The sequence below is a fragment of the Myotis nattereri genome, assembly GCF_964212035.1.
Source record: "Myotis nattereri genome assembly, chromosome: 5".
Classification (NCBI taxonomy): Eukaryota; Metazoa; Chordata; class Mammalia; order Chiroptera; family Vespertilionidae; genus Myotis; species Myotis nattereri.
In genome coordinates, this window is record NC_138080.1 from 86,188,105 (window position 1) to 86,215,778 (window position 27,674).

The window sequence follows — 27,674 nt, forward strand, 5'->3', positions numbered from 1 at the left end:
AGTCCTGTGGAAGTGGACAGATTACCAAGCCTCCTTTGCCAGAAATGCATGTTGTTCCCAGCTGTACGCTTGTGAAGCCGGTATGTGCTTTGGTAGGAAACAATAAAACAGGTTTATTTTCACTTAATAAATAAATGCTGTTGCTCAGGTCCAGTTTTTTCATAGCTGCCTTGGAGAGGGGAGTAGTTCGTCATAGATTAATGTCAGCATTGAGCATTAATTTTCCCAAAGGGCTTTGGTTCCTGGCAGCCACTCTGGGCATTCAAAAGGGAGGGCTGGGAGGGGAGGAATCACTTCGTGGGAGGGGAAGGGCTTCCTTTCGGTGGGGATGGCTGGGAGCAGGGCTGAGTGACAGGCACTTCCTCCAACCAGGCTGTCACCTCCATAGAGCAAGCCCACAGGGGCCCCCACAGGCCTCCTGGCCAGAAGTCTCTGGGTGCTTAGTGCAAAGGTGAGCAGCACACCCTCAAGAGTCTGGCTGCCTGTCGCTTAGCAGCTGTGTGGCCTTGGGCAAATCGCCTAACCTCTCTCTGGTTCAGGTTCCTTTCCTGGAAAATGAAGATATAATAGCACCTACCTGAGTGGTGTTAGGGATAAATGTCTGGAGACACGTAGAATGCTTCGAACAGTGCTTGGCAAGTACTCAGTAGAATTCTTGTTTTACCACCACAATATTTTCCATATCCACCAACCATCCTTTTCTTTCTTTCTTTTTTTACTTTTAAAAAAGTGTTTAATTAAATTTATGGGGGTGACATGGGGTCATAAAATTATATAGGTTTCAAGTGTACAATTCTATAATACATCCTGCATTATATTATTATTTACTTAATATCCTTTCTTTAATTGGCTCCATTTTAATTTAAAATTTAATTAAAACTTTGTATCGCCACTGGGAGATGGAAAAGCAGTCGCATGTGCCAGGAATACAAGGTAGCAGCCCAACAGCGTGCGCCCCGAGTGCTTGCTGCTCGCCAGGCTCCGTGCTGAGTCTTAACTCTTAGGACCCTCACAGCCTCTGAGGCTAGAACCATCACTTTACAGATGAGGAAACTGAGGCACAAGGAGATGAGCAAATTTGCCTCCCGTGACACACTTAGTGTAGGAAGCCAGGCTCCCCAGCGCGGTTCTGTGCAGCCGCCTAACAAAAGCAAGAGCATTATTTTCACGGCGGAGGGCAGGTGCATTAGCTTCCTGGGCTGCTGCAACGAGTACCACAATGGAGACACTCTCTCCGGGACCTGGGGCTAGAAGTCCAAAGTCAAGAGGTTGGCAGGGGGAGCTCCCTCCAAGCCTCGCCTCTTCCAGCTTCTGGTAGCCCCAGGCGGAGCTTGGCTGTGACTGCATCACTCTAGTCTCTGGCCTGTGGTCATGGCTGCATTCCCTCTGTCTCGAAGTCTCTCTCCTCGTCTTGTAAGGACAGCATCATATTGGTTTAGGGTCCACCCTAATGACTTCATCTTAACTATATCTACAAGACCCTACCTATTTCCAAATAAGGTCCCATTCATAGATACCAGGAGTTGACTTCAACGTATCTTTGGGGAAGGGAGGGGAAGAGACACAATTCAACTCAACCCAGAACAGTTGCCTAACCGGGCGGTGGAGCTGGGGCTGAAGATCTGCCGGTTCCGGTTCCGGGGAGGTGTTCAGGATGGGCAGCAACCTGAGGCTTCCCCGCGATGCAGTCGGACTGAAGGAGTCGGGGTGATGCTTCTGTATTTCCGTGACACTGTGTGCCCAGTCCAGGTGCTAATGAAAATTAACCACCTCCTGCCCCACCACTGGTGCTTGGGGAAAGGGGGCTTGGCATAAGAAAGCCGTATAGCAATTCTCCCTGCTTCCCAGACATCCTCGGGAAAGGAGGGCAGTAGGAAGATGGTGGAAAACGCAGCCTTCCCAAACTCCAGGCACAGCAAGGCCAGACGGACAGTCTTCACTGGGGGTGTGGAAAGAAAGAGCAGCAGTGAAGCCGGGGGGGGGGGGGGGGGGATCGTTTATTTTCATCTATTTCTGTGAAAACTTAACAAGAAGAATGATCTAAGAGGGTTTTGAGAGGAGGGCAAGGGGGAGTGAGGAGGAGTTTCTTGCTTTCTTTGTCAAACAAAGGTGTCCTTCGTTGAAGGGGCTGCGGCTGCTGAGATTTCGTAGAGATGGGAGGTCCTCATCTTGAGCTCCCGGGCCAGCTGACAGATGGACAAAGGCCAACAGCAATGCACAGCCAGCCAGTCCTCACACAGCGTGCCCTGCGGGGAGACACAGTGTCTGTCCTAGTGCAATTGCACAGGCTCAGTCATCACCCAGGGGCCTTACAGCACTACCTGGTGCAACTGCACAGGCTCAGTCATCACCCAGGGGCCTTACAGCACTACCTGGTGCAACTGCACAGGCTCAGTCATCACCCAGGGCCTCTACAGCACTACCTGGTGTAACTGTACAGGCTCAGTCATCACCCAGGGGCCTTACAGCACTACCTGGTGTAACTGTACAGGCTCAGTCATCACCCAGGGGCCTTACAGCACTACCTGGTGTAACTGCACAGGCTCAGTCATCACCCAGGGGCCTTACAGCACTACCTGGTGTAACTGCACAGGCTCAGTCATCACCCAGGGGCCTTACAGCACTACCTGGTGTAACTGCACAGGCTCAGTCATCACCCAGGGCCTCTACAGCACTACCTGGTACAATCTCACAGGCTCAGTCATCACCCAGGGGCCTTACAGCACTACCTGGTACAATCTCACAGGCTCAGTCATCACCCAGGGGCCTTTCAGCACTACCTGGTACAATCTCACAGGCTCAGTCATCACCCAGGGCCTCTACAGCACTACCTGGTACAATCTCACAGGCTCAGTCATCACCCAGGGCCTCTACAGCACTACCTGGTGTAACTGCACAGGCTCAGTCATCATCCAGGGGCCTCTACAATCTTACCTGGTGGCCCATCCCATGCACAGCTTCCAAGGTCCACCGAAACCCCCAAGTCAGCACACAGGGACATAGCTCCGCTGGCTACCAAATTCCAACCTGCTCACTGCTAATCAGTCCTTGCAATTCAAACACCTGCTCTTTGGGCTTTGATACCAGCTTCATACTTGAAACCACTGCTTTCTCTGCCAGCACCTTTTTTCTTCCTCTTAGAACTTAACATTTGTAATTAATTAATTTATTTCTTTGAGGTGGGTAATAAGTCCGCATCGCCCAAAATTCCCACAGTAAGCAGGGGTAGGAAGTAAAAAGTAAATCCCCTTCTACAGGTGTCCCCAGACACTCAATTACCTGTCTAGGGCAAGCAGTGTTGGAGTTTGTTACCTACACTCCCAAATAAATTCTGTCTACACGGTATATACATATATAGTATTTTATGTAAATAGTTGCAAACTGCTATGCTGTGCTCTTTTTTCACTTAAAAATGTGTCTTAGAGACCATTTCATATGAATATACATAAAGAGACGCTCTTTTTTAACTATCCACACCTTAATCTGTATGCTGTCTGTCCTCAGTCCCTCACAGTAACTCAGTCCCAGATGAACTGGAAGTGAATTCTGCATATACCACATAGACTACATTTTAAATCAGACCAGCCCGAATCTATCTTCCAAATTTGATGCAATGCTACCCGCAGTCTCCTGATGCAATGAGGGGAACAGGCCTGGCCCACTGACCCGTAATCTGCATGATAGAAAGTCCCCCTTGGAAATACCCTGCACAGGTTGGAAAGGCATCCAGGTTCCCACACAGACCCAGGTTCGCACATGCATGCAAACACACTTACCCATATTTTATGTCTCTCTCTGGTGCCAACTCTCAGGGCAAAGGTGGAGCCAGGTAACAACGGCCAACAGAAACACTCTCCATAATGCCTGGCGATGTCACACTCAAGACACACGGGACAAAACAGACCACAGAAACCTGTCAATAACCACACAAAAGAAAGGCCAGGTGCTCAGATGTGATCAGAGAGAGTTTCCACCCCAAAGAGCATTTACTGCCCAGTGCCATCAATTTAATGCTGCACCGTCTCCCTGCAATCAGGAGGAGGAGTGACCAATTCTCAAAACTCGGTGTATGAAAATCGCCATAACTGAGGCCTGTCAAACTGTCTCCTTTTGTTAAACACTGACAGTGCTGAACCTGACAGAGCTCTGCTAGGGTCACTATGGTAATTGTTTTTTCCTGTCAAGAGGAAGCATTAAATAATGTTTTCCAGTTGAATCACAACTGTCACCTCTATTATGTTTATCTACCTGATTTCAATATTTAAAATAGACACAGTTATGATGCTTTTGAATAGCAGGCATCGTTGCCTGTAGATGGGGGTGAAAGCTTGTCACTGGCCCACTGATCCTGCCTGCTCCTTACCAGGACTTCATTCTATTTCTCAGGTCAGGAGGTTACTCTCATTTTTGCTAGTTTAGTGGGGCCACTGACATCTGCCAGTTTTAATCAGTAAACTAATAGAAGCGTGGTTCTTTGAACGTCAACTAGAAACAGTTTGTCATTTATTCATTCATCTTTAACGACTGATACTGTTTCCTACACATTCTGCATGAACCAACTAACACAGAGGTTCTGTCTTAAATAGGTTTGGGTCACAGACCCTTTTGAGAATATGAACTCACTCCTCGAGGGAAAATAAAAATACGTGCACACCGACATGCAAAATTGTGCATTCAATTCCACGGGGTTCAGGATCCATTGAAAACGATCAACAGGCCTCTGGTTAAGAATCCCTGATGTACAGTTAAGATGTTATGTCATCTCACATCGGGAAAGATGACAACCTTGATGAATACAAGTAATTAGGACTATGAAACAAATAAAGCTAAACATAACCTTTAAAATGTTTTCAACAAATACGTTATCAAGCCATCATTTATATACAAGAAAGTGCACAGATCATAAACGTTCAGTTAGATGAGTTTAACAATCATATTCAACCAAATAACCGAATGTGTAGAATGTGCCCTCACCCTGGAGGTCCTTCGTGCCTCTTCCCAGATAATCCCATCTCCCCGCCACCCCCACCCGCAACTCCAGAGGCAACCACAATTCAGATTTCTCTTCTCATAGATAAGTTTCCCCTCTTCTTGGACTTCATATAAATGGAATGGTCTATACTTTCGTAATTGTCTTCTTTTGTTTAACATCTTGTTTCTTGAGATTCATCTGTATAGCTATGTGAATCTGTAGATTATTCTTTTTATTATTGAACTAGAGGCCTGATGCACGAAATTCATGCAAGGGCCTTGGCCCTGGCCTATGCCACCTTTGCCGCCACCCCCACCCTGCAGCTTTGTCCAGAAGGACATCTGGTATAATTAGCATATTATGCTTTTATTATTATAGATAGCATTCCAACGTACAAATATTCTACAACAGTGATGGCGAACCTTTGAGCGTGGCGTGTCAGCATTTTGAAAAACCCTAACTTAACTCTGGTGCCGTGTCACATATAGAAATTTTTTGATCTTTGCAACCATAGTAAAACAAAGATTTATATTTTTGATATTTATTTTATATATTTAAATGCCATTTAACAAAGAAAAATCAACCAAAAAAATGAGTTCGCGTGTCACCTCTGACACGCGTGTCATAGGTTCGCCATCACTGTGCTACAAGTTATTTATCCATTCTCCCATTAATTATTCCAATTTTCGCTATTATGAAAAAGTACTATTAACACGCATATACAAATATTTATGTGGGCATTCCACTTGGGTGGGGTCCTGGAATTAGAATGCTTGGATCATGGGGCAGATTTATGTTTAACTTCTACAAGAAACTAACAAATGCAAAGAGTTCTCCCAAGTATTTGTGCCATTTAACACTCCCACCCACAATGTATGAGAATTCATTGTTCTACTTCCTCACCAACATTTGCTATTGTCAGTCTTTTATTTTAGCATTCTAATGACTGTGAAATGGTAGTGATCACAGCCTTTTGATGCTCAGGTACCATGTCACTAATGCACTAGAACTTCCTGTCAAGGCCCTTCCCAGCCTACCTGTCCCTCCTTCCCCTACCCCAACCCCATCCCAACAGCGAGGAGTGCAAAGTCCCACTCCCAGATTCAGTGGCCAAGAAGCAGAAAGCTAGGAATGCTGCTTTATCCCAGAACCTTCTAGGAATCCTCCCGGACTCTGGACTTCTTCAGTGTCGCATAGGGGGTGAGGGAGCAGGTACACAGGAACATGAGGACTGGGGTGTTGGTGGGGAAATGACAAGGAGCAGCCTATCTTTGAGGAACATCTATTTCATTCATTCAGAAGTCTTAAGATAATCGCTACATCACATACTGTAGGCATCACATGGCTGAATTCAGACTTGCATTAGTCTGGAATATTTATTACCCATAAGAATGGCAAATGTTTCTAATTTTTTAATATCAAATGTTGTGGGTAACCATGGCAAAATACAGGGTGTCCCCCAAAATGTATACACAATGCCTATAGATTCTACTACATTTTGAAAACAAAATGTATTTTTATAAACACAATTATTCAAAGTGTGTACACATTTTTGGGACACCCTGCAGGTGCTCCATGCAATGATGAAAGTGGGAACTGGCACAGCCACTCTGGAAGGCGACCTGGCCGAACCCAGGGAACGTTAAATCCTCTAGGACCCAGCAATTCCACTTGCCAGCACTACCCGGGGGCAATGCTTTCACGTGCTCACAAAGAGGCAGCTACAAGGATGTCCACTGCAGTGTTACAAGTTAAAACAACTTAAATGTACACGAATAAATGGAAGTGTAACCAAACCATGGTGGTAGAAATCATACCATAATTAAGAATGCAATGAAAGATCAATTAAGCACCAACAGAGTCAAATCTCTAGGACCTACTTTGAGTTAACAAACACAATTGCATAATGCTATGCACAGCGTAATACCACGTTCACATTGTTTAAAAAGGGAAGGTGCTTAGGCTCAGGAGGGAGGTGAGCCAGAAATGCAGCCTCATCTTCCACTCACAGGCCTGGTGGTTATGTAAGCGCCCACTGCCTAAATGTCCCTGGCCTGTTCTCTGAGATAGGCTCCACCTCCATGCATGGGATGTGGTTCCTTATTCATCGTGCCAGCTCATAGGGGAGCCCAGAGAACAAGCCTCCACAAACCAGAGTGTGGAGCCCGGAGAGCGACGGAGGAGAGGTAGGCGGAAATTGCAGCGAGGCACATTGCAGGCCATTGTTAGCAAAAAGGCAGAACCACCTGACAGTGAGTCACTCCCAGTAGGAAGGGGGCACAAGCACGCATTGTGGGTGGGAGTGTAAAGCAGCACCCCTTCCAAGTGGAGAGCCACTTGGCAACATCCAGCACGATTCAGAAGGGCACATGTAAGTGTATAGTGTACAACAGTTAGCCCACAGATAAGGCACACACATGCAAAATGACAGCAATAGGAAGAGAGTCACTGAGCATTGGTTTGCTTAGCAAAATGTCTGGAAAACACAGGTAGGTCCACAATGGGAACTTGTGAATAAATTAGGCTACATTCATACCATGGAATCTATGCAGCAATTTAAAAGTGCTGATAGGGTCTGATCACCTAGATGTACATTGTGAAAACAAACGTGCCGAACAGGGTGTTTACAATTCTACTCTGTGTGTGACTTGTATACACACACACACAGCAAAAAAATCTGGAAGGATAGGTACCAAAACAGTAGCCATGGTGATCTCTGACGCAGTCCTCTCTAGTACAGGATACTGCTTTTTTCTCGTATAGTCGTTTGTATGTGTCTTTTTTACGATGATTATAAGATATTTTTATAATAAAAAAATTAACCTATTTTCATTGGAATTTTTGCAGACCTTTCCAAGCAGACAGACTCTGTCTGGGCTCAGAAGAGAACTGGGTAGAGAGAGGGCAACGATGGAGTAGCTGCTTTTCAGATACCAAAGGGGTAGGTGCTTCTGAAGTTTGCACCATCCACCTGGAACCCTATTCAAAATCATTCCTTTAAGCACTGAGCTGGATGCAAAGGGGAGAAGCCCTGCTCCCTGGACGCTCAGAAAGCCAAGGGTGCCGGGCCCTGCCTCGCACGCTGAGCACGGGATTGAGACAAGCAGCCGAGCGGCCAAACCAGCTGACCCCGTTCTTTCTAACCCCGAGGCCTATGGTTCTTTCAATGACGTGAGAGAGACAAAGAGGCAAGTGAGCACACAGGCTAAAAGTCATGCAGGAAAAGTACCTCCCGGGGGCCGAGCACCTGCCAGGCATCCAAGCAGTGAGCGAGACAATGGAGGTCCCTGCTTTCAGAGAGCAGAGGGCTTACTCACATACAAGAACCCCCCAGTCTGAGGACTTTCCCTCTTCCCTCCTCTTCTAGAAAACCGAAGAAAATCCTGGCCCTCTTCCTTCTGCCCATGTTGGGCAGCTGATGGCTCCTGGTGGACACAAAACTCTTTTCCGCCTGGGGCTCGAGGTGTCCTCCACAGGGAGGCTGCAGGCTGACCCTTTACCATCTTTCAGGGTGCAGCTTAAGTCAGGTCCTCGGAGAGGCCGTCCTTTACCCCTGTAATCTCCTCTCATAACACCCTGCTTATTCCCTTCATTGCCCTGTCACAACCGCAATTATTGTTTATTATTTATCTGCTTATTGTCTACCTCCTCTAAGAAACCGTCTCTGTCTCATTCACTATTAAGTCCGTAACATCTATCATACGTCTGTACACAGGTAGGAACTCGGTCAATATTGGCTGAACTACAAATCAATGTGGATTACACCTTCCACATAAGCCTTCTCTGGGGCCACATCACAAGCATTCCCGAACTGGGATGCCTCACCTTCTACCCACGGTGCCAGGTAGCAGCCACTATTGCACTTGGCTTCTTTTCCGCATCTGAGCTTTCAGCACCCACATCTTCAAAGGGCACAGAGCACCCGCCTGCTAATCTCAGTGCATCCCTAGCGCTGCTTGCGCAGCCATGAGCCTGGCTTGTGGCTGAGCAGAGCTCCCCCTGTGGGAGCGTACTGACCACCAGGGGGCAGCTCCTGCATTGAGCGTCTGCCCCCCTGGACCAGTCGTTCCCGGTCATTCTGCCGTTAGGGTCAATTTGCATATTACCCTTTTATTATATAGGATTTGTTGGGCTTTTCCTGGTAACAGCACCCCAGTAGAAAAATATAGGAAATTATCCCTTACTATTGTGGGCAATATTGACAGAACTGTCACTCAAAGTGCCCTGGCCTGGCAAGTGGCAGCCCAGGACCTAAGCTAGACAAACTGGGCTCCGTCTGCTGAGATGTCGAGTCTCACACAGGAAAACAAAAGGATGCACCACACTGTCCACTAGCTCCTGTCAATGCATCTATCCCTTCTGAACCCTGTTTTCAGTTGATTTTTTTATTCTGTGAGCTATCCCATTGCCATCTAGTAAAACCCAGCATTTGCTTGAGTCTTGTTTTCCCATGGCTGCCAGAACAAAATGCATTCCACAGACGGGCATCGTAGAACCAGAGAAAGTATTCTCTCACTGGAGAATTAGGAGGCGAGAGGTCTGACGTCAGCGTGCGGCAGGGGTGGTTCCGTTTGGAAGCTCTGAGGGAAGAGCCTGTTCCATGCCTCTCCCCCAGGTTTTGGTGGCCACTGGTCATCTGTAGCATTCCTTGGCTTCTGGGTGCATCACTCCACTCCTGCTTCTGCCTTCACATGGCCTTCTCTTCTGTGTGTTTGTGTCCAAATTTCCTTCTTCCTATAAGGACACCAGCCATGGGGATAGGGCCCCACCCTAACCCAGTGCAACCTCTTTTTAACTTGACTAGATTGGAAGACCCTGCTTCAAACTGAGGTCACATTCAGAGGTTTCAAGTGGATATAGATTTTAAGGGGTCACTATTCAACCCAGTGCAACACTCAACCAAAAAAACCTCGGGTCCACTTAGGTTCCACTGTGAAGAGTGGGTTCTATACATTGTCTGCTTTAGTCCTGACAACACTTGAAGTGGACATGGCCTATCTTCATCTTAGAGATGGAAAAATGAAGACCTAGAGAATTTGTTTGAAGTCAAATGACTGGTAAGAGGCAATTAAGATTCAAAGCAAACCTGGGGCTAGGTCTGCACATCTCCACAAGACCGCCTGCCTTCTCTGTACGCAGTCCTAGGTGACAAGCAAAGGCAGGAAATCTGGACGACAACAGCAAGAGCCTGAGGGAATCAGAGAACTGCCACAATTGCCTGGTCAGACGTCCACGTGGGCAGCAGTGGCAGGAAGAGACCTGCTGAGCTCTGGGTCAGATGGGCAAAGAGACAGGAATAGAAGGTAGGTCGGGACAGGTGCTGGGCAGTCTCTTCTCCGTGAGGCCCAGGCCGGGAAGGCACAGCCTGGATGTTCAAGGCACCAAAAAATATTAGAGCTTTTCCCTCCACAAAGCTCTTGGTTGAATAAGGACTAGGATCATGTAACCGCTCAACGCTCTCTGCTCCATCCTGGAGACTTTGGGACAAATTCAGATCTTCCCAGAGCCTGTATGTAAAGAGCGGGGAGAGGCATGTTCTTCAAAAATATTAGATCTGAGGTCTGTTTGGATTTTGAACTTGAGACTGTCCCTCATCTTTCAAGCCACACACACACACACACACACACACACTCCAAGAAAAATTCACGAATTGCTCCCTAGGGCCAGAGCAGCAGGCCCTGGAAGACACCCGAGGAGGGTCAGAATGTCCTGAGGTAAAAATAGAATCCCTGAGCTTTGAACCTCAGTCCCCCTGGGGGACAGTGTTGTTGATCCTTGGGAACCACTGTCTGCAAAGATTTTAATCAAGGGGGCTCCTTTTGTAATGTTTCCTCTTATTATAAGAGTACGGCCCATTCCTCATAGAAACACTGGCGAGAGAGAAACAAAAATGAAATAAAAGTTATTCACTAGCGTAGGGTCTGGAGACACTGGCTGTAAACATTGTATTTGTATCCTGCCAGGTATCTCTCTTAAGTGCTTCTCACCCGCCCCCCCCCCCCGGCCCCCCAAATGGTGTCTAATGTGCATAGTTTTGCAATCTGCTTCTTTAACTTAAAAATAGATCCCAAACATCTTTCCATCCCATTAGATGTTATTCTACAACATGACTTCTCATGGCTGTGTAATAACTCATCGTGCGATGCCCTCACTGAACATTCAGTTGTCCAGATTGTTGCTATAATAACCAGTGCTACAAAATTTCATGCCGCTGCTAAATCTCTGCACGTGATTTATTTCCTTCGACTAAATGCCTGAAAAATGTAATTACTGGGTCAAAACCTATGCATCACTTGAGGTTCTTTTTACATGTATTACTAAACCATCCACTGGAAAGGCTGTACCAATTTATACTCCCACAGATGAGGGAGCCCATTTCATGAGTCTTTGCCAACAGTGTACTTTGCCCTTTAAAAAAATCTTTAAGTCACCACTTAGCCTATGAAAGCATCCACATCTCTGAAAGGCAAGGTTTTTCCTGCCAAGAAGTACATTTGAGTCACTAGAGGATTAGTGAGCAGTTATTCTAAAACCATTTAATTTCTGCCCTTGCCCCTGATGTTGCTTTTCCGCCCACTGATGTCCTAGGAAAGAAAATTGTAAAGAACATAAATGAAGAGGGAAACGTACAAATCCTCCTGTCTCTGCAGACGCTGAAGAGGCCGGTGCTCCAGTCCCCGCCAGTCTGGACAACGGTGGTGACCGCGGTCCTGCCTCTGGCTCCCCGGACGGGCTGCTTCACCACAGCCTGGGCTGGCGCCTGGCTCCTGGCAAGTCAAGGATGGTGATTAATTAGGAAACAAAGCTCCGAAGGATGACCATTAAGCCAAGACAGAGCCATAAAGAGGAGACACGAGCCCAGGGAAGCCAAGCCCAAGCCGACCTCACCATCGCCCTCCCTCCTCCTCCTTCCTACCTTCTTGGACCTTTTGCCCCACTGCTACTAATGGCATTATTATTCCAGGTCCTGTCCCTCACACTCACTGTCCAGTCTACTTCCTCAGTGCTTCCTAATAGTCAATCACAAACTCGGAAGTAAGGGGCCTCAGCTCAGATCCCAGCACGCCACTGCCTGGAACAGGAGGCAGGCTGGAAGGGAAGAGGATGCTTGTGACGTAGGCAGTGAGGCACCAGGGGGCAGACAGCTGGCTGTGCTATGGCAGGGATGCCAGGGCTGGGAGCTGCCCGTCTAGATGTGACAAGCAGGGCCCTTTCACTAGCCATTCGGCAGTACAGGCAATGCTGAGGGGCCTAAGCTTTTCAAGAGCCTACAAAAGTGAGACCTGGGAAAAGGTACTGGCTCCAGAACAGAAAAACTGCAAAACAGAAATCACTTAATGCTCCATTAAACACAAAAATCTGGCATTGTGTCACTCTCATTCATTGTCAAATTCAGAATTCACAAATATTTCATTACATTTGGAAACAACTTACAATTCTTTCATTTTTTAAAAAAATCCCAAGTGTGTAGGACTGCTGAGAAGCAGCAGCCAATCAAACATGACTCACAGCCAAATAATTTCAAAAGCAAAATTATAAAAATCGTTTTGCTTACGATATGGCAAAAAACAACATATGGCTATAACGTATGGTATGGACACATTTGAATATGTTTGTCATAATGTGGGTGAGCACCTACCGCTATGGACTGAATCGTGTCCCCCAAATTCATGTCGAAGCTGACCCCCAACCTGACTGTGTTTGTCAATAGGGCTTTTCAGAGGATATGAAAGTTAAATGGGGCGTGGGGTGGGGTCTGGTCCGATAGGATTGCTGGCGGGAAGAGCAGGAAAGGCCATCCATGTACACACACAGGGAGAAGGCTGCAGGCAGAAAGAGTCCCCGCCACAACCCGACCCTGCACATCCAGACTCCAGAACTGGGAGAAAATAAACTCCCATTCTTCAAGCCTCCCAGTCCACGATATTTCACTATGGCAGCCCAAGCTAAGAAACGTGTGTGGACTTCAAACCGGCCCTGAAAAATAACTCCCTTTACACTATCTTATGTCCTGTTTCCATGTAAGCTCCAAGGTTGGGCCCACGCTGCCTCTCCGGTGGCCCCAGAATCCAGTGTGTGCCCTTGAACCAGGTGGGTGCATGTATTTGTTGAACTGGGTCAAATTGAATCGAATTGAATCACATGTCTCTTTCATTGCATTTGAGCCCTCAAGTCTAGGTACCAGCGAGGTGGCCTTCAGTGTGTTTCAGCCTCCGGGGAGGCAGGGCTCTCGGGTGTGAGCTGAAGAAGCCTGCAGAGCAGCCTGCAGCTGCCTGACCCCTCACAGGGCCCTGACCCCTCACAGGGCCCGGGGCTCACCTCTCCCTGTGCTGACGCCCTCCAGGTGGCGCTTCCCTCAGTATGCCAAGAGCTTCCAATTATCTCCAACTTTCAGAAGAGGAATGTCTTAGCTGCGAGCCCCTGGATTCCACCTCTCCCTGAAGTAAACCATCTACAGCCCGCAGCCCTAGACTAGATGTGTCTGCCTCTACCTCACTCGGCATCATGTGAGCAGCACCTTTTGTTACAGGGAGGCAGCCTGCCCCTCTGTTCCAAATCAAATAACTAAGAGGATCGCTTTTCCTTCGTGAAAATAAAAGTTGGTTTTTAGGGGGTGTTTTACCTAATTTTGAACACAAGAAATACAGTATTGAGTTTCTTGCCTTTATACCCGGATTCTTTAGTGATTTTTGTATTAAAACATTTGAGTTGACAAGCACTGGCCAGAACATTTCAGTTCAAGATTATATATAACTCACGTGTCATAATGGCCCAGTGGCTCGGTTGGTTGGAGCATCATCCTGTGCACCAAAAGGTTATGGGTTCAATTCCTAGTCACAGCACATACCTAGGCTGCGGGATCAATCCCCAGTTGGGGAGCGTATGGGAGGCAACTGATCAATGTTTCTCTCTCACATCAATGTTTCTCTCTCTCCCCTTTTTCTCTTTCTAAACAAATCAATAAAAACATCCTCAGGTGAGAATTAAAAAGAGCAGGAACAAGCATAGCTACCCTTCACTGAGCGCTTTCTGTGTACAAGACACTTGGTAGCTCCTTTAAGAATTGAATGATTATTCAGGGGCCGCCACAGGGATTGAACTGAAGTAGCTACTGTAGCTTCCTGCACAGCGTTTAGCTCTATCATCCCAGAGAACGTTCCACTACCACTCGGTTTCAAAGGGTGGGACTCAGGGGCAGTCATCAGAAATAGTTTCACTTGCTCAGGCTTCAACATTTTGAGGACAAATCACCCAAACCAGCCCTTCTCTTTTCTCAAGCTAAGGGAGACCAGAAGGAAATAATCAGGTGCCCCCCTTTGAACTACACATGGGAAATGATAGCAACTCTTTCTTCCCAAGCCCAGCATTTCCCCTGGCTCCTTATAAGAGACTAGTGGCCCAGTGCACAAAATTCGTGCACATTAAGAGAGAATTAAGTAGAGGAAATATTTTAATATTGCTATTTGCCCTTTCTCTATAATAGCAGTGTCAAAGATGAAGGAAAGTAGTAAAATGTATGTTAAAATAGTATATAAATTTAGTAATAAACAAACAATAACAAAATGATGCATTGTGTTGCCAACAATGTTTTTTTTTGGCTTCGGAGGTACTTTGTGTCAATAGTTGGCCTTTAGACATATTCCCACCTCCCTGCTGTCAGGGTCTGTGGTGTGGGTGAATAGATCCCTGGCTGTCAGGGTGAGACAGCAAAGTGATCAATGGCCGATTCTGTGAAGAATGGGGCTCCCGCCGCCCTGCTGTGTGGGTCCTGGGTGCGGGTGCCATGCTGTGTGGATCCTGGGTGTGGGTATCAGGCTCCCTCCTCCCTCCTGTCAGACTCTGGGGCACACCACGGGACTGAGTCAAGTCCCCACACACCTGTGCAGGCCTCAAAATCACTTGAGACCCAGACCTGGCTGGCCCCACCCCCACTGGGCAAGACCCAGAACCGACCGGCCGCACACCTGTCAAGCCTGCCCCCCTTTGCAGCGTCATGTCCGAGCTGGGCAGGGACGCACGTAGGCAGCGCCATGTCCCAGGTCAGGGACGCAGGCAGGCAGCACCATGTCCCAGGTCAGGGACACAGGCAGGCAGTGTCACGTCCCTGGCCAGGGACGCAGGCAGGTAGCACCATGTCCCAGGTCAGGAACGCACGCAGGCAGTGTCACGTCCCAGGTCAGGGACGCAGGCAGGTAGCACCATGTCCCAGGTCAGGAACGCACGCAGGCAGTGTCACGTCCCAGGTCAGGGACGCAGGCAGGCAGTCTCACCTCAGTGCTGAGCAGGGATGCACACAGGCAGCGTGATATTAGCACTGGGCAGGCCTGCACAGCCTGTGCTGGGGGCAGAAGTCCCCTCCCCATCCCTGCCCAGTAGCTCCTGCCTGTTGACGGGTCACCAGTCACCACTGGGACACTGTTAGAACCAATTAGCATATTCCTTCTTTACTACATAGATTAATTTGATCAATCAAACCCAAGAGCAAAAGCTGGGGAGAGAAATGGGTAAGAGAAGGAGGGAAAACGCCGAACTCCCTACCTCCAGTTGGAAATTAAATGTTCATCTTCAGATGACATGAGTGAAAGCGACAGAGGAGAGTGCACATTGAGTAAGCACACGTTCTCGGGAAACTTGGAGAAGTCGCTTCCAAACCAATCCATAGTGACAGGAGTTCCCCGGTCACTGGGCTATCCTTTCCCTTGACAGCAAACTGGTTCTAACACAGGTTCAGTCCGAAGGGGAATAGCTCTTCTGAAGAATGTTGCCTTGACATTCTGGAACCTGAGGTCACAGCCGCTCAATGGACAGGCATCTTATTATTTAAAGACAGGCACACGCCTAACTGTGGCATGTCCGTCTTACTAATCTGAAGGGAGATGCTGCTGAAGATATAGTGTATGGTAAAAAAAAAAACAACAACAAAAAAAAACAGCCTGGCTGGCATGGCTCGGTGGTTGAGCATTGACCCAAGAACCAGGAGGTCATGGTTTGATTCCCCGTCAGGGCGCATGCCTGAGTTGCACGCTCAATCCCCAGTAGGTGGAGTGCGGGAGTTGGCCGATTCTCTCTCATCATTGATGTTTCTATCTCTCTTTCCCTGTCTCTTACTCTCTGAAATCAATAAATATATACTGTATGTACTAGGGGCTGGTGCATGACATTCGTGCACTGAGGGGGAGGGGCCCTCAGCCTAGCCTGCGCCCTCTCGCAGTCCAGGACCCCTTGGCGGACATCCCCCAAGGGGTCCTTAGCTCTGCGGAGGTGGGAGAGTCTCCTGCCACAGCCACTGCACTCACCAGCTGTGAGCCTGGCTACTCACTGGGCAGTGCTCCCCCTGTGGGAGCACACTGACCACCAGGGGGCAGCTCATGTGTTGTTTCTGCCCCCTGGTGGTCAGTGTGCATTATAGCAATGGTCATTCTGCCTTTCGGTCAATTTGCATATTAGGGTTTTATTATATAGGATATATATATATATATATATATATATAGTTTTTTTAAAAAAACTTATCTTTGGTGGAAAATCCCTTTGCTCTGAGATAATTCTAGCAAGCATTAATCTAGCAGTGTCACGCGGCCTTCCCTTAGGCGACTCGGGGGCCACAGATCCCTGCCCTGTCCTGTAGCTGAGAGCAGCAGGGCCTCTCTTCGTCCCAGGTGCTGGTCCAACTCAGCAGGATGAGTCCCACAACTAACCTGAGAGCGGGGGCAGAAAGGTCTTCCAGCCCGGACTCGGTACTTGAATCTGTCAGGAAAGTTGGTCTCCTAAAGTTTGCAGTATGCCAGGTTGACCTCCGCCTCAGGCTTTTCAGAGCTCCGAGACATCTCTACTCCTGGCCTTCCTTGACCGTGCCAGCAAAGAGGTGCCACTTGCTGCTTTCCTTCCCAGCCCCCAGGGGGTCCGTGAACAAAGGCAGGGATGGGCGGGCGATTGCCTCCCCACTGCTTGGAGTCCTCAGGGACTTAGGAGCCTCTGAATACAGCTCTAGGACATGCCTTATGGAGGTGTGAACCCCCCCAAACATGGAAAATGTTTTTGGAGGCCAAAAAAATTAGACAAAATTGCACAGTGAGGGGAGGAGTCAGCAATCATAATTCAATGTTGTAGTAAAAAGACGACAGGAGGAAACTGCCAACTACGCTACATACTCCCGTCATCAGACCCACGCAGAATGGTTGCTTGGGGTTCCGAACTTCAAGGCACTGACTTGAGTAAGTTGTTAACAAAAACCTACACAATACCTCCCAAATCAAGGGTCTTCAGGTAAAGCTTCGTAACTGCCTACGCTCCCTGGGTTCTGGGCAATCTTACTCTCTTCTTAACCGAAAGACAGCATCCCACATGAAGGACACCACGTGCCTTCAGCTTTCCCCTCTATTCCATGTGCTTAGCACAGTATTTGAAACATAATACGCATCAGTAATGTGTTGAATAAATATGGTATACATGAAATTCAAATACTGTGAATTGAACAACAAAAATTAAGAGGTAATTACTTGCTTTGCCAAAAATATTTACAATAAGGTTGCTTTGAAGAGCGAACAATCACTGTACATGCAAGCTGATCCCCATGCTTTAACATTCCGTTTGTGCCCAGCTTTTCTAATCAAGCATCCATTGTATGATGTGACTAATCCACATGCCACACAGCTCCTTCACCTAAAAATAAAATGAAAAAGGAATGTTCTTCTCTATAGAAAAATGACAACTCTTTTTTAAAAATATATTTTTTTATTTATTTCAGAGAGAAAGGGAGAGATAGAAACATCAATGATGAGAGAGAACCATTGATCTGCTGCCTCCTGCATCCTACTGGGGATGTGCCCTGACAGGGAATCGAACCTGTGACCTCCTGGTTCACCACTGAGCCATGCTGGCCGAGCATGACAACTCTTTATGAAAAAGAAATGACAGCATGAGGAGGTGAGCATTTCCAAAGCCCCCAACATAACTCCGTCAGCCAAGGAGCTTCGCGGAGAACTAAATCTGTGGTCAAAAACTGGGAGCCGGACGTTCCCAAGGTGCCAATTCAGATCACACCTCCTTCCACAGATTTCTGGTCGCAAAAGAAATAATGTATCTCATCTCTGGAGAGTTCCAGAAATTCTGGAAATATATCTTGGCAATGGAAAGTTCTGAACTTGTTTTCTAAAAGTATCTTTACAACAAAAACTCTGGAAGTGGCTTTAAAATATGTATCTTTATAATGAAAAGTCTGGACGTGATCAAAATGTATCTTTAAAATGAAGAATTTGGGAAATAACCAAATTTAGTATCACCACAAGTGGGACATTATTATAACTAATACTATGCACCTCTTGAAATGATTCATAGGAAATAATGTTTAACCTAAATTTCACTGTCTCTAGAACACACTGTCCAATAGAAATATGCCAGTCTCATATGCAACTTTTCTAGTTTTAAACGTAATTTTAATATATTTGACCCAATTTATTCAAAATATTATTTCAGCATGTAATCAATCTAAAAGAAAATTATTATTGAGATAGTTTGTATTCTTTCATCCAAAGGCTTTGAAACTGGAAGTGTGGTCTACACTCTTACAGAACACCTCAATTCAGACTAGTCACATTTCTTTCTCTTTTTTTAATACATATTTTTATTGATTTCAGAGAGGAAAGGAGAGGGAGAGAGATAGAAACATCAAATGATGAGAGAGAATCATTGATGGGCTGCCTCCTACACGCCCCACACTGGGGATGTGCCCTAACTGGGAATCAAACCCATGACCGCCTGGTTCATAGGTCGACGTTCAACCACTGAGCCATGCTGGCCGGGCCAGACCAGCCACATTTCAAATGTGCTCTAGACACATGGTTAGTGGCTAACTCACTGGACAGCACAGCTCTAGCCAAACTCCCAGCAAAACAAGAAAGAGAGGCATAAACGACCACCTCCTACTCCCCAGTGGAAGCGCAGTGGGCCCTCCTCCGTCACATTCTGCAAGCCCTTGGGAGCAAGGATCATGCCCCATTCTGAGCACAGCAACAGGCAATTAGGAAACTTAATTGATGCTGCAAGGCTTGGGTGGCATCTGAATATTTTCTAATACAGACGTGAAGTTATGTTTAAAGATATTAAGGAAACGGTTCAACAAAGTATCGACTAACGTTGAAACTACCAGAGCCAGGCACATAGATATCTAACAAGTAGGCATTAGGTTTTGGACACAACTTCCACACATTCCAGAAGACATGAAGGCACGTATGATCTCATTCCCACTTCAAAAAAGTGATTCTCCAGAGAATTAAATCCAACTTTTCATTTGCCCCTGGAACCTAAGATTCTTTATAATAAGGTCCAATTTACTTACCTGTTTCTAATTTTTTCCCCTTCATTCCTCCAAGATAAGCATTCCATTTCTGGCGTCATCTCCCAAGCAAGCCACGCACGTGTTCTCACCTGCTAGCCCCTATCCACACGTAGATCTAAAAGCGAGGAATGTGGCCCTGCCCTGCGTCACTGCTGCTCCAGTCCTGCTCACCCTTCACGTCCCACCTCATCTGAGAAGTCTTACCTGACTCTGGCCCATACACACGGCCCCCTCCTCGGATCGAAGAGCCCTGACAATAGTTCGTGGCCAAATCCGCTCCTGTGTGCGGTGTGCCTCCCTGTTCAGTAAGGGTGCTGCAATGGCCTGAGAAGACAGGCCAGGGCTCTCATGCAGCTCTGCCTGAGGGTACAGGAGACCTTGGGCAGGTCACTCTCCATCCTTAGCCCTGTTTTCTTAGGTGGCCTCTTTGCTATTCCTTCAGCACACCAGCTACATGCTCCTGCCTCGCCGCCTTTACACCTGCTGTCCCCTCTGCCCTTGTGCACTCATCCATGGACCTACAAGCCCACTTCTAGCAATTTAGTCTTAAAATACACTCCACAAATACAAAACCACACCTAACCACTAGTGTTACTCTCTATATCTTTCTTTACAGATCCTATAAAACATCAAAATCTTGGAAGCAACCTAAGCACCCGACCATAGGAGACTGCGTGAATAAATTATGATACATCTTTCCAATTATATTTCACAAGGGGGGAGGGGAGGAGAGCAGAAGGAGAAGGAACATCTCCATGAACTAAAGTGGGAAAATGTCCAGGCTATGTTGTCAACTTAAGAAAGCAAGATGGCCAGAACCGGTTTGGCTCAGTGGATAGAGCGTCGGCCTGCGGACTCAAGGGTCCTGGGTTTGATTCTGGTCAAGGGCATGTACCTTGGTTGCGGGCACATCCCCAGTGTGGGGTGTGCAGGAGGCGGCTGATCGATGTTTCTCTCTCATCGATGTTTCTAACTCTCTATCTCTCTCCCTTCCTCTCTGTAAAAAATCAATAAAATATATATAAAAAAAAAAAAGAAAGCAAGATGTAAAATAATTATAAACAACATGCTACTTTTTGCATGAGAAAGGAGAAATTAAAGCACACACAAATATCTGCTTATTTTCAGAAAAAGAAATACGGGAAAGATAATTCAGAAACTAATGAAAATGGCTAGCTAAAGAGGGTGGGAATGTAGTGCAAGAGAGTAAAATTCTCTGGATGAACATAGTTTGACTTTAAAACGGTGTACATATTTTACATATTCAAAAAATAAGAAAAAACAAACTAAAAAATTGAAAAAAAATAGAAACAAATGACTAACTCAATACTAAAACCTCAAATAAAGAATTCATTCAAGTAACATTTGAACATAGTGCTGACTTTGTTTTAAAGACAAAAAATTGCAAAAAAATATGTTAAAAGAAAATAAAGTTACCAAAGGTTAAAAGTAAAAAGATGGTCAAACAGATATATGCAAGAAAATGAAACTAGATCACCAACTTACACCATACACAAAAATAAACTCAAAATGGATAAAGGACTTAAATGTATGACAGGAAACCATAAAAATTCTAGAAGAATCCAAAGGCAACAAAATCTCAGACATATGCCGAAGCAATTTCTTCACTGATACAGCTCCTAGGGCACTTGAAACTAAAGAGAAAATGAACAAATGGGACTACATCAAAATAAAAGGCTTCTGCACAGCAAAAGAAACCATCAACAAAACAACGAGAAAACCTACTGCGTGGGAAAACATATTTGCCAATGTCATATCTGATAAGGGCCTAATCTCCAAAATTTATAGGGAACTCATACAACTTAACAAAAAGAAGATAAACAATCCAATCAAAAAATGGGCAAAGGATCTAAATAGACACCTTTCAAAAGAGGACATTCAGAAAGCCAAGAGACATATGAAAACATGCTCAAAGTCACTAATCGTCCGAGAGATGCAAATCAAAACAACAATGAGGTACCATCTCACACCTGTCAGACTGGCTATCTTCAACAAATCAACAAACGACAAGTGCTGGAGAGGATGTGGAGAAAAAGGAACACTCGTGCACTGCTGGTGGGAATGCAGACTGGTGCAGCCACTATGGAAGACAGTTGTAATTTCCTCAAAAAACTAAAAATGGAACTCCCATTTGACCCTGTGATCCCACTTCTAGGAATATATCCCAAGAAACCAGAAACACCAATCAGAAAGGATATACGCACCCATATGTTCATAGCAGCACAATTCACCATAGCTAAGATCTGGAAACAGCCTAAGTGCCCATCAGTAGATGAATGGATTAGAAAACTGTGGTACATCTACACGATGGAATACTATGCTGCTGTAAAAAAGAAGGAACTCTTACCATTTGCAACGGCATGGATGGAGCTGGAGAGCATTATGCTAAGTGAAATAATCCAGTCAATGAAGGAAAAATACCACATGATCTCACTCATTCATGGATAATAGAGACCATTATAAACTTTTGAACAATAATAGATACAGAGGCAGAGCTGCCTCAAACAGATTGTCAAACTGCAGCGGGAAGGCCGGGGAGGGTTGGGGGGCAGGAGGGACGGGGGTAAGAGATCAACCGAAGGACTTGTATGCATGCATATAAGCATAACCAATGGACATAAGACACTGGGGGGTTGGGGAGCCCAGGGGATTGTCAAAGGCGGGGGGGGGGGGGGGGGGGGAAGACACATATGTAATACCCTTTGTAATACTTTTAGCAATAAAAAATAAAAAATAAAAAAAGATGGTCAAAGATATTCCACATGAACACTAACCCAATAAAAACTAGTGTTATTATGTCAATGTCAGGCAAAGTAACCTTTAGGCAAAACATATTTCTAAAAATACAGAAGTATTTCCTAATTAGAAAAAGTTCAACTTACCAAGAACAACAACAAAATCTAAATTTATATGTGCCTGGTAACACAGTATAAAAATATAAAACAAAAACTATCTGAACTAGAAGGAAAAATAAGTAAATCCATGGACATGAGAGTTTTTAATTTTCGTATACCTCTAAAAAAAACGAGTCAACTGATAAACAAAACAGTGCGATACGGAGTTGAACAGTTCTATCGGCAACTATGACCTAAGGCACATAGTCAGAACTCCACAATCTCAGGACAGACGTTCTTTTTAAACTCACATGGGACATGTATAAAAACTGGATCATATATTGGCCCGAAATTTGTCTTTTTAGAAGGAGGCATTAGGCAGGCTTCGGCGTGCTGGCATTGTGCTATTCCTTGACTGAGTGGTGATTATAAAGATTTTTGCTTTGTTGATAAAATGTTTTGCTGTTGTTCATTTTGTGTGTGTATTTTACATGTTTTGTGTGTGTACTATGTATCTTATTGCTCACTTTTTGTGTGTGTGCATTACATTTCACAGTTTAAAAAGAGCTAAAATCCTTTAGGAAAGAATGAGTGTCCTAACAATACCATAAGCCCAATGCAACCTGTTTTTCCTCCAGCATTTCAATTGCTGTGTTTTTAGTGGAGCACCAGGTGAAGTAATGGCTTATGCTTAGAGGCTTCCGTGCACAACACCTATGTGCCTTTCAACACAAAAGGCATATTCAGCCCAGCAAGATGCTCATTCTGAGAGACACACAGGAATTGACACTGTGGGAACTGAGCAGCCATGAATCCCAACTCACATTTAATCCAAGGCAGCCAAGGTTCACAGGCTTATTTAGTAATGTAGGCACAGCCACTCACAATAGTAAAATTATTTCCTTTCTCTCCCCCCCCCCGCCCCCCCAAGCACACAGTTCAATTGTCTTCAGTTAAACATAAGTGGGCTTGTTTAGGCACCAGGAAAACCTACTTTGATGTGGGGAATAACTTGGGCTATGCAGACTGAGGGAGCAGCAAAAGGATCTAAAGGAGGGCAAACCACAAAGCAGTTGCCCCAAAGGAACCAATACCAGTGACGTGGTTATAGCCTACAGTAACCTTAAGCCATACACCCTGGGTAGTTGTTGTTATCATTATTCATCACTAGCACTTACTGAAAGCTCATCGCCATCTCAGTGACATTATGGAAAGCTTACCACTTGTCAGGCACTACATGGATATATGATTTTCCTAGATGGTTATCATCTCAACATCTCTCAATAAGCCTAGAAAGTAGGTACATTATTAGTTCTATTTTATAGATGGAGAAACAGGCTGAGGAACTGGCTGACATCACCCATGTGGCAAATGGAAGGCACGGGAATCTAACCTAGCTAGCTGACTTCAGCCCCAATCCTCTTACCTGCTATGCTACAGTGCCTGCCCAGATAGAGGATGTTTGCACGTGATCGCTAAGGGCTCTGTCAGCTCTAACACCCTATCATCTGCTTTAATGAATCTATGACAGAGCATTCAACTAGGCCCAGAAATCTCAAACTGCACACAGCAAAATAAAGCAGCTCAATAAATCTCTACATGACCTGGAAGTTAGCATTCAGGCTCCTTAGGTCATCAGAAGTGATCTTTCCCATATTGAGCCCTTCAAGAAACAAAAATGTTTCTCTCCCCTGCCAGTCGATACCTAATCTTCCTCATTATGAAGACAGATGGCACAGACAGTATCAAAAGGCATTACAGCAATATAAAAAAAACAAATTTGCAATACAGTTGACATGGTCTTTAAACACAATTGGACCCAAGACAAATTTGATAAATGCAATTTTCTGGGGGGAAAATATCCCCCTTTAAAAAGTGCCTAAATTTAGAGTAGCTGAAATAAACTGCTTATAAACTATTAACATTAGCCTTGGAAAACAGTATTGGTGGTAAACTGAATATATTAAAGGTAAAAATTTCTTATAAATATAAGACCTTTTTGCCCATTACACAGAAAACTTAGTGATCACAGTCAGGTCAAAATATTCTTATTTGTTCTTTTAAATAATCATCAGAGTTCCTTTCTTTAAAAAGCAAAACTAGCTAAACCTACTTTTTTTTCTTTAAAGAAACAGCTAATTCCGTAATTGATATAATATAAAAAGTTGTCAAATACGCCTTAGCCTTTATAAGTTTGAAGCACACCTCATAAAAGATGCTGACACTTCTGTAAAATGTGAAAGACTAGAAGCTTCTGGGGATTAGGAATAATTTGTTTTTGTTTTTGTTTTTTAAGTATAATATAAACTATTTCTCTTAGAGGTCCCAAGAAGGAAAAAAAATTTATTAGGTCCAGGAATCAAAAATGAGTTGGTGTAATTATGGTTACATGCAGAATTTGATGGTTAGAAATGAAATCTACTTAGGCCCAGCCTAAGGGTCTCACAGCCACTCTGTAAGCACAAAGTAGAAGTAGCCCCAGAGAACAGGGCAAATCTCCCATCTGCGTGAGTTTAGTGAACCAGGTAGACCATTGTGTCACCAATATCCGCCCGCAGCCCGTTTTCAGTAAGATGGACGTTCTTGCTCACGAGGTCCACGTGGAAGACAGCATGCTCAGAAATGGGCGTCTTCCCAGTCAGCTCTTTTCCCAGGATGGGAACTCGCCTCGGCCCCAACAGTGGATCATCAAATCTCATCAGCTTCACTTTGCAAAGATCTACAGCAAAAAAAGCATTTAATTACAGTCACTGACTCAAACCCATGCCCTGAATCTGATAATTCACATTTTATACACATGATATCTAAATCATCAGATTATTAAATAGGACCCAGTCTCAGAAAGCAAAGCTAAATCTAACAAAACCTTAAACTCTGCCAGCTTTTACCCAGATCAGAGATTGTCAGCTTCTGTTAATACATGCCCTGGAATTATAAACCAACAGGAAGGGTTGAGTCTAATTTTGAGCATTATCCTATAGCAGTGATGGCAAACCTTTTGAGCTCGGCGTGTCAGCATTTTGAAAAACCCTAACTTAACTCTGGTGCCGTGTCACATATAGAAATTTTTTGATATTTGCAACCATAGTAAAACAAAGATTTATATTTTTGATATTTATTTTATATATTTAAATGCCATTTAACAAAGAAAAATGAACCAAAAAAATGAGTTCGCGTGTCACCTCTGACACGTGTGTCATAGGTTCGCCATCACTGTCCTATAGGGTCTTTCAAATCACTTTGTATAGGCTTCAATTGCCTGTCCTTCAGAATATCAAAAAGTCTAAAACATTTCTCTTGTCTTGCTTCCTCGAATAGATTAAAACTGTAAAGTGTTGTTGGGTTGGTTTTTTTTCAGAAGGTAGTTTTGGAAAAAAGAATTACTATTCTAATATGTATTACCAGTTTCTCATTTTGCTCAAAGGAACGCACTTTATTGACAAGCTGATGAGACCGGGAGAGAAGGGAAGGCCGGGGAAGGGCACAGGGCCTAGAAGTCCCAGCCTCTGAGTGAGCCCCACGCCTCCCCTGCTGGAGATGCCTGGCCTGCTCTGTGCAAGCTGATACGGTGGCTCCTGGCAAAGAAAGCACTTGTCCCTTGATCACCTTTATGAGCCAACAATCCTGCCCACAATTAAGTCCAAAAAAAAATTTATTTATTTCAGCAATTCTGAGACTTCCCAACGCCAAATGGTTTTATTTTATGTGGTGAAAAACATGCGAAATGACTGCGAGTGGTGATTCTAGGTTTACATCGACCTCAAAGTGTAGCACAGCTAGTTATGTAGAACTTGATCCACAGGAACAGAAGATATTTTCCAAAGTACCTCCCACCCTTTCTAAAGCAGAGCGCTGGGTGGTCCGTGAGCTACACTCCCAGTTGTGTTGCTATGAGAGTATGAGGCCTCGTGAGAGGGGGATAAGAGATAAAAGGAGACGCTCACGCAGCTGGCGGCTATGCCCAGAGTGCAAGCTATCCAGGCGTTCTCTTCTCCTTGGGAAACAAAGACTGAAGGACTGTGGGTTTAGAGGAGGGATCTTGGGGCTTATAGAGCAATTACCTGTGACTACCACGGAGGTATACCCTGCCTGCGAGTCTCTGCAGAGGCCACATAATCTATTGCCAGATGCAGCACAAGCCCTGAAAGTTAAAGAGGGAAAGGAGCAGACACAGCCTGCATGACAGCCCTGGTCTCGAGGGGGGTGGAGGGGCGGGAAACACAATTTTAATGGCTATTGCAATTCAACATGCACATCAGTGACGCCAAATTATTTTGCTAGGAAAGCAGTGACTAGTTCTGCCCACAGATTTTATGCGCAAGGACTTTTACTGCAGATCTGCTTGTGTGTGTGTGTGTGTGTGTGTGTGTGTATGTGTGTGTGTGTTATGTGTGTCCCTCTAAAACAGACCTCCCACATCATTCCAAGCAATTCTGAATCAAACTATTTCAAAGAAGCTTTAGTACTCAATCAGGCTTCTAAGTGACAACACACATTTGCTTTGATGTTTCGCCATGTAGATCATTACTGCCATTAAATCTTGGAGCTTTCTTAGTAGTTTTACTATACTTTCTTATCCCAGACCTCATGGAAATTGTTGAAATCTGAGTCTGCAGCTACACAAGATTTAAGGCACTTAGAGCAGAGATGAGAGCAATTGAAAGTCCCTGGGGATTGATAATGTGAGATGGAGCGTTCACCTCCAAGCTCTTAGTTCATATGTGGCCTGGGCTGCGAGTGATTTAAAGTCATTATCATCAAATAGTTGCTCAGTGGTCTTTGTGGCGTAAAATGATGGTTTTAGCCCAGTTCCTCCTGGACCTGGATCATAATCACCCTCAATACAATTGGCACTAATTGGACAACGTGCTGGCTATTGTAGCAGACAGAGAAATGCTATTGAACTGCACTCCTTTCCCATCTCAGCTACTCAGCCCATATGCAACACAACACAGCGAATACAGCCACAGAATGGCTTCCTATATACCCACATTTCAAACTTTTCTTTTTGTGGCTATCAGTTCTAAGGATGGTGCTATCATTCTACAGGACCTAGCTTAAGAGGGAACAAGATAGATGCCAATAACCACATGGAAGAACCTTGGAGACACTGTGCTACGTGAAATAAGCTGGATAGAAAAGGACAAATTTTGTATGGTTCCACTTCTATAAGGTACCAAATCAGTCAGACACATGAAGGCAGAAAGTAGAGAGCAGTGGTTACCAGGGACTAGGGGGAGGTAGAATTATGGGGAGTTATTATTTAGTGGGTATAAGGTCTCAGCTTAGAATGATGGAAAAGCTCTCTCTTAGGGATGAAGGTTGGACCACAATATAGATGTATTTAATGACACTGAACTGGACACTTAAAATGACTAAAATGGTCAATTTTGTTTGTATAATTTACCACAATTTTAAAATAATGTCTCAAAACAATAATCTCTAGCCCTGATATATTGCTGATACACAGTGGAACCAGGATTCCTATTTCCCTCCTGCTAGACACTCTTTC

The 27,674-nt window shown here is 45.2% G+C and overlaps 2 protein-coding genes across 2 annotated transcripts in view; both read right to left on the bottom strand.

Moving 5' to 3' along the window:
- Positions 1-729: 729 nt before the first annotated feature.
- On the bottom strand, positions 730-15,633 carry PLAC8L1 (PLAC8 like 1; the record flags this gene model as incomplete). The annotated part of the gene is made up of 4 exons (XM_081091194.1): positions 730-2,246; positions 3,777-3,913; positions 11,603-11,739; positions 15,512-15,633. 4 exons carry the CDS (start codon positions 15,631-15,633, stop codon positions 2,100-2,102), a joined length of 543 nt encoding a protein of 180 aa, XP_080947320.1. The 3' UTR covers positions 730-2,099.
- An 8,880-nt stretch (positions 15,634-24,513) lies between these two features.
- LARS1 (leucyl-tRNA synthetase 1) overlaps positions 24,514-27,674 on the bottom strand; it is a 49,950-nt gene continuing 46,789 nt past the window's right edge. The window contains exon 32 of the mRNA XM_081091193.1: positions 24,514-24,881. Within this exon, the coding sequence (XP_080947319.1) occupies positions 24,676-24,881 (206 nt within the window). The 3' untranslated portion in view covers positions 24,514-24,675. The remainder of the gene's footprint in view (positions 24,882-27,674) is intronic.